Consider the following 16999-nt stretch of genomic DNA (forward strand, 5'->3'; position numbering starts at 1 on the left):
CAGGGGAGGGCAGAAACACATGGTGACTCTCCTTGAATCACCTTTCGAATTGGTATTTGGGCAAAAAAACAAACAAAAAAGTCCTCTGAGCTAAGCTACAGGGAACAACAATTCAAAACAATAGCTAACACTCATAATATTGACTACGGGACAGGCGCTAAGTGCCTCACGTACACAAAACAGCCCAGTGAGGTCAGTAGGCTGGAACCATCCATCTTCCTGGTGAGATTACCGAGGCACAGAGAGGCTAAGCAACTTGCCTTAGGTCACACAGCTAGTAATAAATGGAGAAGTCAGATTTGGAAGAGGAATAAAACTAGGCCTTGTCCTTAAAGGCACTCTAGAAGCAAAACCACACGGCACTCACAACAGGGTGGCTGGTGATCAGGGCAGGTGAGCACAAGGATCTCTGGGAAAACAAAAGCAGGCCACCGGGGCAACCTGGGAAGTGAAGAGACACTTCCCGAGGAGGAGCCCCGCCTGCTGTCTGTGAAAAGGAGGTGACAGAGGGTAAGCGTGGCTCCCTGGGAAGTGCGGAAGGACCTGGCATCTAGAGTACAGCACAGAGGGTGCAGAGTGAGGGCCGGGGTCAGGCAGCTTGGGGGGCAGAGGTGGCCGGGTCACGGGCAGACGTGGAAGCTGTGGTTAGCAGACTGGACGTCGTCCTCGGGGCAGTGGGAAAGAGTCACGACAGAGGGATGAGATCACATGTTTGATGGATTAATCCAGCTACAGGGCGAGGATTGATCTTCGAGGAGTGAGAAACAGGGGAATCTGAGACAATGGACGGCCGCTCGGATGTGATGAAATATTTATCCATCTGCCCTAGGGACGGGCCTACACGACAGGTCTTACAAGGATGTCCGTGTATGAAGAAGAAAACGGAAGCAATAGAGGGATCAAGCAACTTGCCAGGCCGCGCGGAGTTTGGGGGCTAATGAAGTTGGGGGACAGAACTGGCAAGAAAAAGTGCTTCCAGCAAAACTATAAACTGCTGAGAAGAAGAAGGGGATGGAGGGTGCCCAGACAATGGCATTAGTGTAACAGCAAGAGAAAGGCCAGGCGGGAGTGGTGGGGAGGGGAGAGAGGCCAGCTGTCTCGGTACAGAGGGACAGGTGAAGGCCCCATGGGTAGGACCAGGAGCTGACTCCTGAATGGGACACCTGCCCTGAATCCCAAGCATGTGGCCCGCAGTCCAGAAAGCAGAGGGCCTAGGCTAGAGGAAGCCAGGGGCCAGAGGCGAACATGGAAATGGACCCCTCGTTTCCATCACCAAAAGGGGTCCCCTCACCCCCAGTTGGGCTCCTGGACTTGAAGGACAGGTGCCAAGAGCAGCCAGGGAGGACATCTTGAAGGCTCCGCACTCACGCCCAACTATGGGCGGGGTGGGGCTGGAAGACAGCATTCCCCCCAATGCCCCAAGAGTGTGGACAGGACTGCCTGCCTTGCCAGGCCGTGCGGGCGCCAGGATGAGGGCAAAGTGGGAGAAGGGTGGAACTCTGGGCAGAAAGACCCCTTTCTTGCTTTAGTGGTAGAACAGGTAGATTACCTGAGTCTGGTGCAGATCACCCTGGCTGGAGAGCTCTCCCCGTGACAAGGCTGCTACTGCCATGGCCGGGGGGGCTTTTGTTACAACTCACGTCCAAGCTGCGGCCCAGACACCTCCCGACTGCCTTCCTCTCACCTGCTGAGCGGCTCCAAGAGGGACACCCAGAGCTGCCTGGCCTTGTGGGTCCTAACTCTGCCATCAGATTTGGGAAGGCTAGGCTGGGGGCTCACCTAACATCCTGTAGTCACCCCGGGCTTTCCGGGCACGGAAAAACGCCTGGATCTTCACGACGGAGTCAACCTGCCACACACATGCGCGGGGGAGGGGTTGCCAGCTGCCCAAGCTCTCACGGGTGAAGGCAGGGGTGCAGGGCGACACTCACATGCTTTTGGAAGTAGTGCAGACGCCTCAGGTATTGTCTCCGAGCTGCCCACATCCGGGCCCAGGCCTGGATCTGGGAGAGAGACACTGACTCAGAGCTCCAGGCTGGAGGCCCCCTATTGGGCCAACTCCACGGGGCAGGAGGAGGTTCTCGGAGGGCCCCTCGAGTTGCACAGGAACCCGCCTAAACCGCTGCCGCTACCTTGATTACGGCATCCACGTTTGCTTTTAGATACTGCAGCCTCTGCAGGTAACTCCTGCGCTGTCTGTGACCCCGCCAGTGAGCCTGCAGTCATGGGAGACAAAGAGGCAACCAGGGTCTTCAGCCCCAGAGGCTTCTGGGAAAAGGCATCCCAGGCTGGAGTGGCCAGGATTCAGGACCCTGGTGGTGGTTCCGGCTGGCATTGCACCTTTCAGGAGAGATGAAGGTCTCAGCATGTGCGGGTAGCTCCATTCTGAGTCTCGCTTTGCTTGGCTGGAGGGCAAGGGGTCTGGGGCTCTGGGCTATCTCTGTCTCTGTCCCAGCACCCAGGCAGACCCACATGGCTCCCTTTCCACGTCCTTCCCACTGTTGGTGTGAAATTCCTGCCTGGGCTCACAAGGGAGCAGCCCCGTGACTCAGACCACTACATGCAGATCACTAAAGTTCTGCGTGGCCTTCTGGGACCAATGCCCTGAAAATAACATTTCATAATGGCCGCCACCAATGGAGCACTTACCACACTAAGTGCTAAGTGTAATTTTCCTACTTAACCCGCACACTCCACATGGGAATATGACTAAGGGAACCGAGTGCAGCAGAGGGGCTTAAGCAGGGTGCACGAGCTCATGTGGCCCAGAAGCTGTAGGACCGAGAGACAAACTCTAGCCTCTGGTTCCCAAGCCTGAGCTCTCAGTTACCCCCCGCCCTAGGTCTTCATCAAGGGCCGCTTGCACCTCCGACTGTATAGCTGTCAACCGTGGGTTCTTTGGTACTGTCTTCATGTCCCTACCTACACAGAATCTAGCAGCGATCCTGCCCCAGCTCCTGCAAGGGGAGAGATGGGGCCCTCGCCCGTGGGTCTCACACCCATCTGTCAACATTGCCCGGTGCCGAGTGGCGCGCTTCGCAGGTTCTGGGCACTCGAAGATGCCTATTAACTCAAGTGTCTTCACATTGCTAATATCTCCATGAAGCCCTCCAGACCACCTCCGTTCAACTCCCACCATTCCTGGTTTGCACAGTGCCCCCAGGAAGCTCCCTGGCTGCCTCTTGTCCCACTTACTTGTGGGCCCATCTCCAAAGCCTCCCTGGGACCACCCCCACGTTGGAAGGAAAAAACGCGGAAGTGGCGGGTAGGCGAGGGAGGGAGCAGACTCTTCCTTCCCTAAGGGGTACTCCAGCCTTTCCTGTTCAGCCACTGACACCTCTTCGTGACTCCTACTCAGGGAGTCCTCCCGGTGTCTAAATCCTGGGTCTCACTAGGTTTTATTTCACGCCCCCCTCACCCCCACCCCATGGAAGCTACGAGGCAGCTCTCGTGCTCGCTGGATAGAGAGGACGATGGCGACAATAACCAGCACTCGTTCCATCTTCTCGCTCACCTGCCAGGCAGTGTAGAAACCCTGTAGATGTTACTATCTCAATCCTCATAGCAATCCCAGAGGGTGGGTGCTAGCTCTATCCCTAGTTTTCAGATGCGGAAACAGGGAGAGAGAGAAACGTGCCAAGGACCCAGGTTAATAGGCAGCAGCGCTGGGATTCAAACCTAGGTAGCCTGGCTCCAGAATCCACACTCTTCACCACTACTGCTCAGAAAGATCATCTCAACGGCGCTCAGTAAGAAGCAGCGGGGAGGACAGACTGGAGACTCGGAAAGCCAGAGCCACCCCACCTGGATCTTGACGACTGCCGGGAGCCAGGTCCTCAGGAAGTGGGAGCGCTCGGCGAACTTCTGCCGGACTAGAAAGCCGCGGAGGCGGGCCTGCAGCCGGATGACGAGGCCCACGTTGGCCTTCCAGAGCTGCTGGCGGTCGTGGGCGGCCGTGACCTTGGTGACGGCTGACTATGGAGGCAGGACGGAGAGTGGGTGGGAGCCTCTCTTGCAGACAGCCCCTGGTCTATGACCCCAGCCCTTGCAAGGGGCCCGGCCAACCTGGATCTCTTCCCGAGTCAGGTGGGCAGTGTTGAGGCGGCAGTCACGAGGGCGCTCCCAGGCCCCCTGGAAGGTCTGCAGGTGGAAGTAGTAGGTGGTGCCATCCTTCATGTCATGTTGAACCCAGAAAGCTGTATCCCCTGAGCAAAACCAGGTAAGCAGGGAAGGTTGGGAGGAGGCGAGGGATGGCCAGGGTGGGCAGAGAAGGGAGGGCAAGGCCTGGCCATTACCTGGACGCCGCTTCTTTGCCACGGCACCTTCCAGGGCTCGCTGGTAGCCGTTGGCACAGTCCGGAACTACCCCACGGAGGCCCACCGAGGGGTTCCTCAGCACCCGCTCTGTCTGGGCTGCCTTGCCTTCCTTGATGGCTTGATTGATGGCGGCCACGCCAAGGGCCACTGGCAGGGGCGTCAGGACAGAGCAGTCAGCCCTTCCCCAAGTCCCTCCCACGGGCCCTGTGCTGTCTCCTGGGCAGGGATTCAGTGGACACAACAATCAATCCCTGGAGGGCATGGAGAATACCCCAGGGTGTACAGACAGGAAAAGCAGCAGCACACGACACATCTGTGTGCAGAGGCTAAAGTACAGTCAGGGAGGGCTCCGGAGGGTGGCTGTGGGCCGGGGCTTGGTAGAAGCAGAATCAGCTCCTATAGAAGCTTAAAGGTAGGCTATGGACAGAAGGACTGCTGTCTCCGACAGCCAACACCATCCATGTCCCCCATCAGGATGCTGCCTGTTTTCTTCAAACTCCTGCCAATCCCTCTCCTCCTTCCCTAAGACTAAACATTTCCTAGCCAGAGCTGGTTGATCAGAACGCAGACTCAGGAGACCAGTAGAAATGGTCCGGACTTGTGGCTACCGTGGCTTGCACTTGCTCGCATCACAGGAAAAGAGCCCACAGGAAGGCACAGAGCAGGAGCAGGTGGACTACGGGCACGCAACTCCTGTGCACTTCCTGCCCCACGGAGTGCCAGGAAATGCAGCCGTGGTGCGTTTCTGATTCTGGCCAGCCTGCCTGCCCACGGAGGTGGCGGGAGAGGGAGGTGACTGGGCCCCCTGATTATCTGAGCTACAGCTGAGCTCCTGTCTCCTCCCCACGCCTTCCCAGCCCCGCCCGTTTACTTCTCTGAGCTGTGTCTGTGTCCTGGTTGGCTCTGACTACTCCTTGGCGGATCTCCTCCAGCCACAGCACAGCTCCAGGATCCCCTGTCGCCTGGAGAATGGAGAGAGAGAAAAGACGAGACCCGAGGATGGTTGCTCTAAGTGCCCCGGCCCAGCTGCCCTGAGCAATCAAACTGCAGGCCGACACCGGGAGCCACAGGGAGAGCGCTCTCCACGGCCCTCCCCTGCCCTGGCAAGCAAGGCCTTGTGGCCCCTCGGACTGCTGCAGGCTTCTCCTACCCTGCCGGAGCCTGCCCCAAGCATCAGCCCAGCTTGGCCACAGGGTCCGACAGAGTTTCTTCAACCTTCAGATCTCAGCAGCTTGATTCCCTGCCCTTGTGCCTCAGCTACATCCGGGGATGAACAGCCCACACTGCCTGACCCCCATTCTCCAATGCCTCAGTTCACATCTTCTCAGGCTGAGCCTGAGCCTGACCCTGCACCATCTTCCTGTTCTTGTACCATACTTCTCAACCCCGACCGGTCGGGTAAGCCCTGCCTGCCACTCTGTTGGCCTAACTCAGAGGCTTCCCCTCCTCGTCTCACTCAATCCGACTCTACTCCCTCCCACCTCTTCTTATTAGGAACAGACTTTATAAACTAACATGAAAATTACATAATTATTTTCATTTTATTCAAAAAGCAGAGAGATAGAGAGGGAGACACACACACACACACACACATCACACACAGAGACCTTCCATCTGCTGGTTCTCTCCTCAAATGCCTACAATAGCTACAGTTGGATCAGGTGGGAGCTGGGAGCCCAGAACTCCATCTGTGTGTCCAACATGGGCAGTAGGGACCCAAGTATTGAGCCATCATCTGTTGCCTCCCAGGGTGCAGGAAGCTGAATAGGAAGTGGAAGAGCCAGGACTCAAAGCAGGCACTCCAGCATGGGATGCGGGCAACTGGAGACACCCTAACTGCTCTGCCGAATGCCTGCCCTTATAAACTAGCATTTTATCGAGTACTATGTTCCAGGCACTGTTCTATATCATTTTCTTAGGAATTAGTATTTGCAAAGCACATAAAATAATGCTTGGCACAGAGTGAGAACTCAATAGTTAGCCAGCCCTCCTGTCACACCGTATCACAGCTAACTCATCACTAGGAGATATGATCATTGCCCCAAGTTTGTCAGCGAGGGAATGGGGGCACAGAAAGGTGAGGTGACACATGCAGGGCTGGACTGCCAGCACGCACACTCAAGCAGTCTGGCTCAGGAGCCCCTGCTCTCAGCCACTCGCCACTGCCACCTCCTCGGGACACCTCAGGCTCCAAGACCTGCCCCATCGGTCCACTCATCGGATTTTCGCCCTCACTCTGAGAGGTGGGTAGGACCAGGGTATGCGGTATTTTACAGTCAAATAAACAGAGCTCAAAGACATCAAGGGATCTGCTGAAGGTCACGTGGTCACTCAGTGTGAGAGCAGGAAATCCAGCCCAGATACCCTGGCTCCTGCACGCACGCTCCTCCCACACTCTGTCCAGAGCCCTGGTGACAGGAGGCATCGTCCTCTCCTCCACCAGACTGGAACCCTGCCTGCCCTCCTCTCCTGGAAGTGACCGGCTCCACCAGACTGGAGCTCTCGGCCAGGTTCCATCTGGGCACAGCTCTCCCCACAGGGGCTGTTCCTTCTGCTCTGGTGACCGACGCAGCCAGCCCTAAACTCACCTGGGCCTTCTGCCTTTTGGCTGCCACGAGGAGCAGATGGTACCGAGGGGCCACAGGAAGGCTAACGCTGTCCAGGCCAGCCGTGGGAAGCAGCAGGGCAGAGAGGGTCTTCTCAGGGCTGTCCTGGTCCAGAGCCTCGTTGATGAGGCTGACGGCAAGCACCTCTGAGAAAGACAACGCTAGGTGGGCAGGGCCCCGGCCGTAAAGCTAAGGGGCGGGTGCTGGGCCGTCCTCCCCCAGCCCTGGGTTGCACTCACGGTCGGTCTCTTCTTGGACTTGGGCATTGACCTGGCTCACAGTGGCCTGCAGATCATTCCAGCTCAGGAAAGCCCCGTCCACTCCACGCACCTGTCGCAGCTTCACCAGGGCGTCAAAGTACCTGGCAGCAGGGAGCGGAAACGCACGGCGAGTAGATGAGCAGCAGTCGGGGACAGAGCGCACTGCTTCCCTGCGTGCTCTCAGGACCGCACGCTGTCTGGGCTCCTTTCACCCTGCTGTTCTCTCGGCCCCTCTGCTGGCTCGTCCCTGAGCTCCAAACTTCCCACCGCTTCTCTCTCCAGACGCACACCCTGGGCGATCTCCCCTAGCCTCACGGCTTCAAACACCACTTGCCAGTGACTCCCCGGAGCAGCCCTGCAGCCCACCCATGGATCTCAGCGGCCTCCCGGGATCCCCACATGCAAGTGTCTAATAAGCTCCTCAAACCCAGCCCTCCTGATCCCTTGCTCAACGCGCAGGTCCCACTCTCTCCCATCTCGCCAGGAATCATGGTGCCACGCCCAACCCCGTTCTCTCTCACAGCCCATTTGCAGTTCACCCCGTCAGTTCTGCTCTCAAAGCACATCCCAGATCTGACTCCTTCGCACAGCCGCCACGGCTCCTGCCCCCGGCCACTCCCGCTCCTCGCGTGCCTGGATGACTGCAGTAGCTGTCTAGCAGGTTCTCCCCTTGGGCCTTCGAGGCCTGGTCCTGTGCAAGTAGGTCAGGTCACCTCCTTCCCTGCCCAGCATCCTCCCTGGCTTCCCTTCTCACTCCGGGGAAAGGCCAGAGGCTAAAGGACCCGGCCTCTGCCGCTGCGGCCTCACTGCCCACTCCGCCCCCTTCCTAACTCCACTCCGCCACACCAGAGTCCTCGGAGCACGCCTAACCCCCTCTTTCCTGGGGCCTCTGCCCCAGACAGTCCCATGACAATCCCTCAGGCCTGCCGGGTCTCTCCAGTGACTCCCTCACCTCAGAGGCCTCTGCAGCCAGGCTGCGGGGAGCGGAGAAACCGTCCACCCGCCACGGCCCCACCTCCAGCCCCTGCACTCACAGGCCAGTTTGATGAGAGCAGGGTTTTGTTCCCAGCACCTGGCACTCAAACCCAGTCACAGGAGGGATCGACAGAGCCAAGAGGAATGAGCAGCGACCCGCTGACTCCCAGGCCGAGAAACGGAGGCCAGCCCCCGAGGGTGGCCCGGGCCCAGGGGCAGGGTGGCATGCGGCAGCCTGGCCTCCCAGAACCCGGGGTCCTAACCACACTCCTCCGTGCCCCCACGGCCCGCAGGTGGCTGACGCTTTCTCACCGCTGAGCGTTTTCCGCTTCCACCCCCGCCAGGCCTGTGGCGGGGCTCCCCAGACTGCTCCAGAAGCCGCTGGTGTCCTTGGCCTCCAGGGCCTGGTTGATCAGGACCACAGCTGACAGCATCTCCACGGCCACAAAGAGCTCCTCCTGGCTGAGCTCCTACAGGGGGAGGGCAACGCGCGAAAGGCCTGGCAGAGGGCCCGGAGGCCTGCTGCCGTCCTGCCCAAAGGCTCCGTCCCAGCGTCTCCATCCTCAACCCCCAGGGGCCGAGCCAGGCACGAGCGTCAGTCCCAGAATGCTTACCACGCGCTCAAGTACAACCACTGCACACACGGTCCCACTGACTGCCCACACACACCAGCAAGGAGGCACCGTGAACACGCCCAGCGCACAGAGGGGCCCACAGCAGTAATGCAAGCTAACCCCAGCTGTCTGATCCCAGAGCCCACGCTCGACCAGTGAGCCCTGCCAGCTCCCTTCTGGTCCTAACTACGCAGCAAGAATCGCAGCAGGCCCTGCGCACACAGAGGTGGAGCCCGGTGGTCACCGCCACACCCAGGAGGCCCTCGCCCATTGCTCTGCTGGGCCTTCTCCTTCTCACATACCAGCTGCGCTGTTCCCTCGGTCGGGAGCACCCTTCCTGCTCCCCCGAATGGAGACACCGTGAATAACAGTGGCTACCGCTCACCTTCTCTAAGCGTGTACGTGGACGGGTTTAATTACATGGTAGGAAGGAACTGAGGGGTAGCGTCACCTAGCTGGGAACTAGCGGAGCTAGCAAGGCAGGGACTGGGACTAAAGTTCCCAGTCTTAGTCACTGCGCTTCCTTGTAGGAGCTCAACTCATGTGTTAAGACCACGCCTCTCCTGAGGCTCATGCCCAGAGCAGATGCTCTGTAAACCCTGCTGCGGGTATGATTCTCTAGAGGTTGCCCTCTCTTCCAGGAAGCCTTCCCAGATTTATCTCTAGCTCTGCTTCCCCCATTTCCGGGGTCTGAAGTCTTCTTCCATATAAGTCATCTACTGTTGTTTCCCTAAGTCTCTGTCTGGCCCCTTGGGTATATCCTGACTCCCTTAGTGGATGTCTCAGCTTGCTGGCCCGGGGGTGGTGAGGCAGCAGAGTGGTTACCAGCATGGGCTTCAAGTGTTTTCTGCTTCACTCTTCCCCACCTGCCAATCACAGCAGTGCCGGGCAAGTTGCTTGGCCTCGGAATCTTGGTTCCCCCATCTTTAACAAAGAAACAATCCGCCTTCCCTTCTAAGGTGTTTTTAAGCACTGAGTGAGTGTATAAGGCAGTGTGTGCTCAAAGGTAGTGACAGTGCGCCCTTTCCCCAGCCCTTGACCCTCACCTGCATCCCTGATGGTCCTCGGGGGGTGCTCTGGACAGACTGCCCGGCCCTCCCGCAGCCCAGCCCTGGGCACTCACCCCCTGCTGCTGCCGCTGGAGCACTGCCAGCTCCTGCTGGTACACAGCCGCGGCACCAGGGTACACGGGAGGCAGCTGGGCTTCGGGGCACATCAGCTCCCTCACAGTGTCGGCTGCCGCGCCCCTCTGGATGGCTCTGTTGATCCGCCCCACAGCCTGGAGCACTGCAGGAGGGGAGAGGAGAGGTGCACAGGCCGGGCGCTCGGGGCCATCTCAGTGATCCCGGCCAGCCGGGCTCTGCTGGCGACCACGGCGGGGAGATGGCCTTGTAAGTGCTCTTGAAATGCATTCTGTTGGGTTCAAGATGTGTTTCTAAATGCTCGGGGGGAAAGGGGCTGGGCTGCTTTAAGAGGAGGCTCGGTGAGAAGCAGTTTGTCAGGTGCCAAGCCGAGTAGCTCAGCGTGTAACACAGGGTGGCTGGATGGCAGAGGTGACCGATGGTGGCTGTGGCGCACGAGTGAGCTGAGGTTAGTCCAGGGCTCCAGGACCTCCTTGGTGACAGCAGAGGAATAAGGCGTTAGCTCCAAGGTGGAGCCCTCCGGGTTGCCAAGTGCAAGAGGAAGCTACAAAGGGGCTACAGCGCATCCTTGTAGCGTGAGTTTACAAACCCTGGGCCGTATAAAACGCTAAGCAGACATGGGCACTGGCATGGTGAGAGGGGCACACAGTCTCCTGGGGGAAAATAAAGACACAAAAGCACCCACAGGGCACTGCTGTGAATGGCACGCCACAGCCACAGCCCCCTTCTGCACAAAACGCCATGGCAGCACAGGGCGGGATGGACGCTGGCGGGGAGAGACTGCCCTGAAGACTTGGAGCAAGTTCTGGGGGATGCTCTCACCACTTCCAACAGGTGAAAATGGGGGAGAGGGACAACTGGGGGGACAGGAAGGGCTGGGAGCACAACCAAGGAACTGGTGCTCCGAGCAGACCAGAGGGGAGGGACTCCGTGGAGGTACCAGCCCGCCAAGGGGCTGGGACTCAAGTGTAGATAAACAATGGAAGAAGCGGTCAAGGGCTGAGGCCAGGTCAACAAGGGAGATAAGATCAGATCAGCGCAGGAGCTGATAAGGGGAGCAGCTGCTAACAGACGCCCTGGGGCTGGGTCTACACTGTTCGCCCAAGGCAGGCCCAAGGCAGATGGTGACTGCGCAACCTCAGGAGCTGCCAGCCAGTCAAGACCGAGTGAAGCAATTAACACAGGGCAAGGTCCACAGGCTACTGCCTTCCGCCCGTGCTCTCCTCGCTCTGGCTACGCGGATGGACCTCTTAGGGAAACAGCTATGATTCCCACTGTTTCTGAATAAAGAACTGTATTTGGATAGAACGTTTTAAGAGAAATGGAGTGAGATATGAGTTTCTCTCTCACCTGGGAAATCACTACGCTCAGAAGCCGAAGGAATCGAAGCAGGTAGAAACTGTCAAAATCGCAGGCGAGCTGCCTGGAAGGAACCGGCCTGCCCAGGAGCCAGCCTGGCGCAGCCCTGACACGCCGTCATCTCACCTAATGAACTCATCTGCGGTGTCCCTCCAGGCGGGCTACCCCAGGGCAGCAGTCCCTTGCCAGGAGAGGGAATCGGGCAGCAGTCCCACTGCCCCGTCCTGAGCCAGCACAGGGGCTGGACACTCCCGCAAGAGCCCGCGGCGCACCAGACCAGGCCTTGGGCCTAGGGAGGACTTACTGGCTTGCTCCTGCTCTCCCTTCCTGTTGGCTGCAGCCACGCCGGCCTGGACCTCTTCTTTCTCCAGAAGCTCCACCAGGCCCAGCTCCTGAGACAGAGATGCGGGCGAGAGTCCTGCTTTAGGAGCGGCCAGCAGGAGCTCCCCAGACCACCAAGGCACCGACCCGCGATCCCACTCTCCCCGCTTGGCAGAATGGGCTGGCCCACCCTTGCCTATTTACCCATTTTTAACCTTGTTTACTCGGCAAGCATGATAAATAACAAAACAACACAAGTGTAGATAGCATCAGAGCGAAGGTCAGCAGCACTAGGACAGCAGGTGCTGTTGCAATGGGGGAGCACATCACCGCCTACTCTGCAGCCCCTGGGTCTCTCCGGGTCACAGGAGCGGACCCCCAGGGGACAGGAGCTGATCAGTTCCATCCAGGAGGCTTTGGGATGAATTTCAGCCTTTTGAACATGTAGTCAGCGCTTACTGAATACAAAGAACTGACAGCGGTGCTCCTTGGGTAAGAGGTCCCCTCAGTCACCCAGAGGAGATGGCAGGTGACAGGGCCTGACCTGTGCTTTCTGCTCTCTGTCTGAGCTCAGCTGTTCCAGGTACCAGTCGGCAAAGTCTCTCCTCACCCCTCGGAGGGCCAGGGCGGGGTCTTGAAGGGCCTCGAGCAGGGCCTCAGGGCTCTGTCTTTCCAGGGCATCATCTACAACTTCTAGAGCCCCGTGGACTGCAAAGGGCCGACATCTAGTGAGCATCCCAGCCCTGGGAATCTGCCCAGTCACCCCACTCCCACCCCCTCCCCCGAGTTCCTGGGCCCATCTGATGCAGCCCTCATTCTCCAGCTTGGCCCTCACAGCCTCATCTGCGCACTCCAGGAGAGCAGAGAGCCTGATGCAAACAGGCAAAGCCTCATCCATCTGGAGCCTTCAGGCAGCCCCTCCCCCAACCACTGCACACTCCCACCCCAGGGTCCCCAGCACCGGGGGCTGAGGGGCCTGTCCCTTTGCCTTTGTCTTTCCTGTGGACCTCTCTTCCAGAGGATGCCACCCTGGCAGGGACCACTTCTCCAGACACTCAGGGCCAGGAGGCCTCTGATCGTTCCCCAAGACAATAGCTGGTCCAAGTGGGGACTGAAAAGCCACCCTCACACCCCAGGGGAGAACCCAGGCCCCCCTGGGCTGTCTCTTACCATTGACGTGGTTGATGTTGCCCTGGATTTCAGCCTGCGTGAGGTAGAAGTCGTAGACGTCCTGGCTCTCTCTGTCATCCTGCAAAAACTTCATTGGGGGAAAGCCAACTCGACCTCCTCCCATCGCTCCCTCCCCGTCTACACCTGTTCCTTCTTCCGGGGGCCACCCTCTGCTCAGGACTCTGGGGAAGCTGGGTCTCATCCCTGGCACCGACCGTCCCTGCTTTCGGGATCTCCAATCCACTCCTGTGCCGCTCTGTGTTTCAGAGCCTCGCCCAGTCCTCCCTGAAGGCAAGCCATCCCCCCAGAACCTCTTCTCTAGGCTGCTCTTCTGGGTTCTCATCAACCTGCGAAATTCCTCTCCTATTTCTCTAGTCATCGATAAACTAGTTTCTCCGAGAAACTTTGGAACCTAGAGACAACAGTTAGGAACCCTGGCTTCACTGGAGGCCTCCAGGCCACTTGACTTTCTGGCCTCTGCTCCCCAGGATGCCTCCTTACGTGGTTCCTGGCGTTGGCAGCCTTCTCCAGCTTGGCCTGGGCCAGCAGCTCCTGGTAAATGGGTGCCAGAGGCTCTCGAAGATTCCCCAGAAGAGCATTGGGATTCTGCAAGGCAGCCAGCGTGTCCTCGACCACCCCTCGCTCCACTGCCTCATTGATGGCAAGGACAGCGGCATGGACTGTGGGGGGCAGGGAAGCAAAGTCAGGAGGTCAGGATGAACCCCAGACCAGAGTGCAACCAGCTGCAGGCCACCCCGACATCGCTTCCTTTTCCAGGTCGCCTGATGGCCCCGCCTGTGGGTGACAGGTGGCCAGGATCCATCCGAAGACGTTCACTGAGCCTGGTGCTAGCAGGAGTAGCCCGGCAGCCTTGCCCCTACCTGCAGCCTCATCTACCGAGAGCTCATTGGCCAGGATGCCCCCGATCTTGCTGAAGGCAGGCAGCTGGAGGCCATACTTGGCCAGTTCAGAGGCCATGTTGCTGAGTTCCTCGGCTGCAATGACAGTGTAGGCGCACTTCCTCAGGCTCAGAACTCCTCAGCCCCTGCCCGGGCTGGTGGCGGGGCCGGGCGAGCCGAGATGGGCTTACCTGTGAATTCCACTTTCCCGTACAGATCCTGTATCTGAGGCGCTAATCCCAGCCGAAAGAGGAAGAGACTGGGAAGGAATGGGAAGGCATTGGAAGACACACTTTGACACTGTGCTCACAGCTGGGTTTGCAGGAGACAAGATGGGGACTCGGAGTGAAGTCCGTGCGGCACCTGCCCTCCAGTCACCCCCAATCCACAGGGAGAAATGTTACCAGCAGTCAGCCAGGACAAGGGCCACAGCAGGCAAGCACGATGCTGTGGCAGGACTGGGGCAACGGGGAAGGTGTCACAGAGGACACATGGCAGGAGCAGGTCACCGGATGGACAGAGGAGAGGCCCAACGAGCAGACACCCGCTGAGCAGAGGCACAAAGGAACACAGGAGATGAGCAGACACAGGTGTCGCTCTCCGTGAATTTAGCCAACCGGCTGGGAGTAGGACCAAGCAGCCCTGCCTACTCACCCTATGTGGCTTATGTGGGACACTCTTGCTGGGTGCTGTCCTGGTGCCTTTACACCCCAGTCACAGAAGCTGAAAACCCTACCCTGCCTGCTCATTCCATTCACCCATATGGGTCATGCCCAGAGGCGCCCACAAACACGCACGTAAACCTAAGTGGGACCACGGACATCTAGATCCTCAGGCTCCCGAGGCGCTCCCTGGGGTCTACCCCCATCCTGCCTGCTGCACGGGTTGCTATCAGTTGCTGGCCCCATCCACAGAGGAACAGCTGACAAAGGTCTGGGGTCTCTCACCTGAGAGCATGGATGCAGTAGACCACCCGGGGCATGTTCTTCTTGTCATAGATGTCCGTGGTCTCGGGGAAGAAGGTCTGGAGGAGAGACCAGCTAGTTATTGCCGCTGGGGGCTTGGAAGCCGCACCATAGAAAGAGGAGGCAGAGACATGGGTCTTCCTCTCCAGTCTGAGGTGTGTGCCCCCTTTTCGCTCGGGGTCACTCTCCCCAGTCGTTCTGAGTCAGCTCAAGATGAGAAGACCGGGACACATAAGCCAAGACTCAGCCACAGGGCTCCCTGGACAGACAGAACTCCTGATGAGACTGCCGGAGCCCCGGCCCCAGCCATCTCACAGACACAGGGAGCCTGACCTCGCTGCAGACCCTTACCAGAAAGGGCATATGCTGGGGAGCTGGCTGTCCTCCCGCAGAGGGCCCTAGGAGGCATGCATTGTCAAGAACCATGAAGGCTGGGCCTGGCACTGTGGCATAGTGGGTAAAGCCACTGCCTGCAGTGCTGGTTAGAGTCCTAGTGCTCCACTTCCCATCCAGCTCTCTGCTATGGCCTGGGAAAGCAGTAAAAGATGGCCCAAGTCCTTAGGCCGCTGCACCTGCGTGGGAGACCCAGAAGAAGCTCCTGGCTCCGGATCAGCATGGCTCTGGCCATTGCGGACATTTGGGGAGTGAATAAGCAGATGGAAGATCTTTCTCTCTGTCTCTCTCTTGCTTCTGCTCTTCCTCTCACTCATGCTCTCACTCTGCCTTTGCCTCTCTATAACTCTACCTTTCAAATAAATAAATAAATCTTCAAACAAAACAAAACAGAAGGAACCACAAAGGCCCAGTTACTCCTGTCCCCAAGCTGGAGGCCCATAATCAGTGGGGGGAGAGCCAGAACTAAGTCGCCCTAGGCCTGGATTCCTATGCCAGCTGCAGACGGTGACAGGGCCTGACCTCAGCACATTTTGATTACATTTAGGTTCATAATAAAGGATCGAATCTAGAGGCTGAGTGCCCTGGTCCCAGGGTAGGCACTGTGGTGCAGCGGGTTAAGTCACCACTTGGGACATGGAATCTCCCACAGGAGCGCCAGTTCAAGTCCTGGTCGCTCTGCTTCCACTCCAGCTCCCTGCTAATACCTGGGAGGCGACAGAAGGTAGCTCAAGTGCTTGGACCCCTGTCACCCATGAGGGAGGCCTGGATGGAGTTCCTGGCTCCTGGCCTCAGCCAAGCTTAGCCCTGGCTGAGGCAGCCATTTGGGGAATGAACCAGAAGATGGAAGATTTTCTCTCTCTTTCTCTAACTCTGTTTTTAAATAAATAAATCTTAAAAAAAAAAAAAAGGCGTCCCGGGTCCACTATTGCTCCCACCAGAGTATCTTCCTTTCCTTTCGCCTCCTCACCGTGTAGTTCCCATCTATAGTGAAGAAAAGCAAACCAGAAAACAGTGCTAAGTTCTATGGTTCTCTACAATTCCCAAAGAGAATTCACATCGGCCACGTGACACCCTGACATTTCACTGGGCACAACTCTCCCCATTTTCCACGTGAGAAACAAACTGAGATTCACAGGGAGAAAGGACAGGCTTTGTGTGTCCAGCTGGGGTCTTGGGCCTAGGCTTCAGCTCAGTCTCCCACAACGTGGAGTGTCCGCGCTTCACACTGTGAAATGGGTGGGAGGCGGCTGGCCACCGTGTGCCCACCTCCGGTGTGACCTGGGAACCTCACCGCTAAACGGGGACAATGCAACTCAGTCAGGGAGACCTCACCTTTTATCTACGGGGACAGTGGAGTCAGAGACCAGGTTACTTGGTTCAAAGGCATGTAGCCCCCCAAACGGTTCCTTAGATTGTTAGCTCAGAGGACACCTGCAATGGGGCTGAGCGGCCCAGGGAGCTAATGTGTGTATCAGGGCGGGGGCGCCGGAGGTGAGTGAAGAACAAAGGCCCCAGGGTTACCGAAGGCAGACCGATGTGGGCAATTGCAGACAGCCAAAAGTTGATGTTCTCCGTGTGACGGAAATGCAAGCCAGTTGCCTGAAAGGGAAGGAAAGAGAAGAGACTCTGTTTCCAGTCTCAGCGCTCCCTGTGGGTAGTGCCGGGACCACAGCTTAGATTCTGGAGGGAAGGGCGGCCAGGGAGCCAGAGGAAACCACTCCATGGACTTCCCATCCCCCAGAACAGAAAAACGGAGCGGGAAAGCACCAGCTAGACATTTGGGAAGGAGGGCAGGGGTGGGGAAGAGAGGACTGGACAGCAGGGAGCAAGGAAGGGGCAGCACCCGCAGGTGGCTGAGCCCACAGGCCTCTGGGCGTAAGCGTGGCAGTGCTCACGTTGTGGCACCTGAGGGCCCACCGAGCAAGCATGCTTGCTGCTGCAAGAGTACACACCCACCTGGCGATCCAGCACAGTGA

The 16999-nt window shown here is 58.3% G+C and overlaps 1 protein-coding gene across 7 annotated transcripts in view; it reads right to left on the minus strand.

Moving 5' to 3' along the window:
* Positions 1-16999, minus strand: part of IQGAP3 (IQ motif containing GTPase activating protein 3) — a 36914-nt gene that overhangs the window by 14034 nt on the left and 5881 nt on the right. For 5 of the 7 annotated variants that reach the window (XR_009865966.1, XM_062192499.1, XM_062192501.1 and 2 more), the window contains exons 4-22: positions 16545-16622; positions 14610-14686; positions 13854-13921; positions 13645-13758; positions 13265-13443; positions 12764-12851; positions 12138-12301; positions 11577-11664; positions 9895-10058; positions 8470-8627; positions 7162-7283; positions 6905-7068; positions 5188-5278; positions 4296-4463; positions 4066-4205; positions 3805-3975; positions 2133-2216; positions 1932-2003; positions 1780-1849 (exon numbers count right to left, since the gene is read on the minus strand). Coding sequence is in view for 6 of the 7 variants with exons in the window: in XM_062192499.1 (XP_062048483.1) it covers positions 1780-1849; positions 1932-2003; positions 2133-2216; positions 3805-3975; positions 4066-4205; positions 4296-4463; positions 5188-5278; positions 6905-7068; positions 7162-7283; positions 8470-8627; positions 9895-10058; positions 11577-11664; positions 12138-12301; positions 12764-12851; positions 13265-13443; positions 13645-13758; positions 13854-13921; positions 14610-14686; positions 16545-16622 (2260 nt within the window). In the remaining variant the exon portion in view is untranslated. The remainder of the gene's footprint in view (positions 1-1779; positions 1850-1931; positions 2004-2132; positions 2217-3804; positions 3976-4065; positions 4206-4295; positions 4464-5187; positions 5279-6904; positions 7069-7161; positions 7284-8469; positions 8628-9894; positions 10059-11576; positions 11665-12137; positions 12302-12763; positions 12852-13264; positions 13444-13644; positions 13759-13853; positions 13922-14609; positions 14687-16544; positions 16623-16999) is intronic. The other 2 variants (XM_062192500.1, XM_062192502.1) reach the window with 1 other exon arrangement.

Source organism: Lepus europaeus, chromosome 5, assembly GCF_033115175.1.
Source record: "Lepus europaeus isolate LE1 chromosome 5, mLepTim1.pri, whole genome shotgun sequence".
Lineage (NCBI taxonomy): Eukaryota > Metazoa > Chordata > Mammalia > Lagomorpha > Leporidae > Lepus > Lepus europaeus.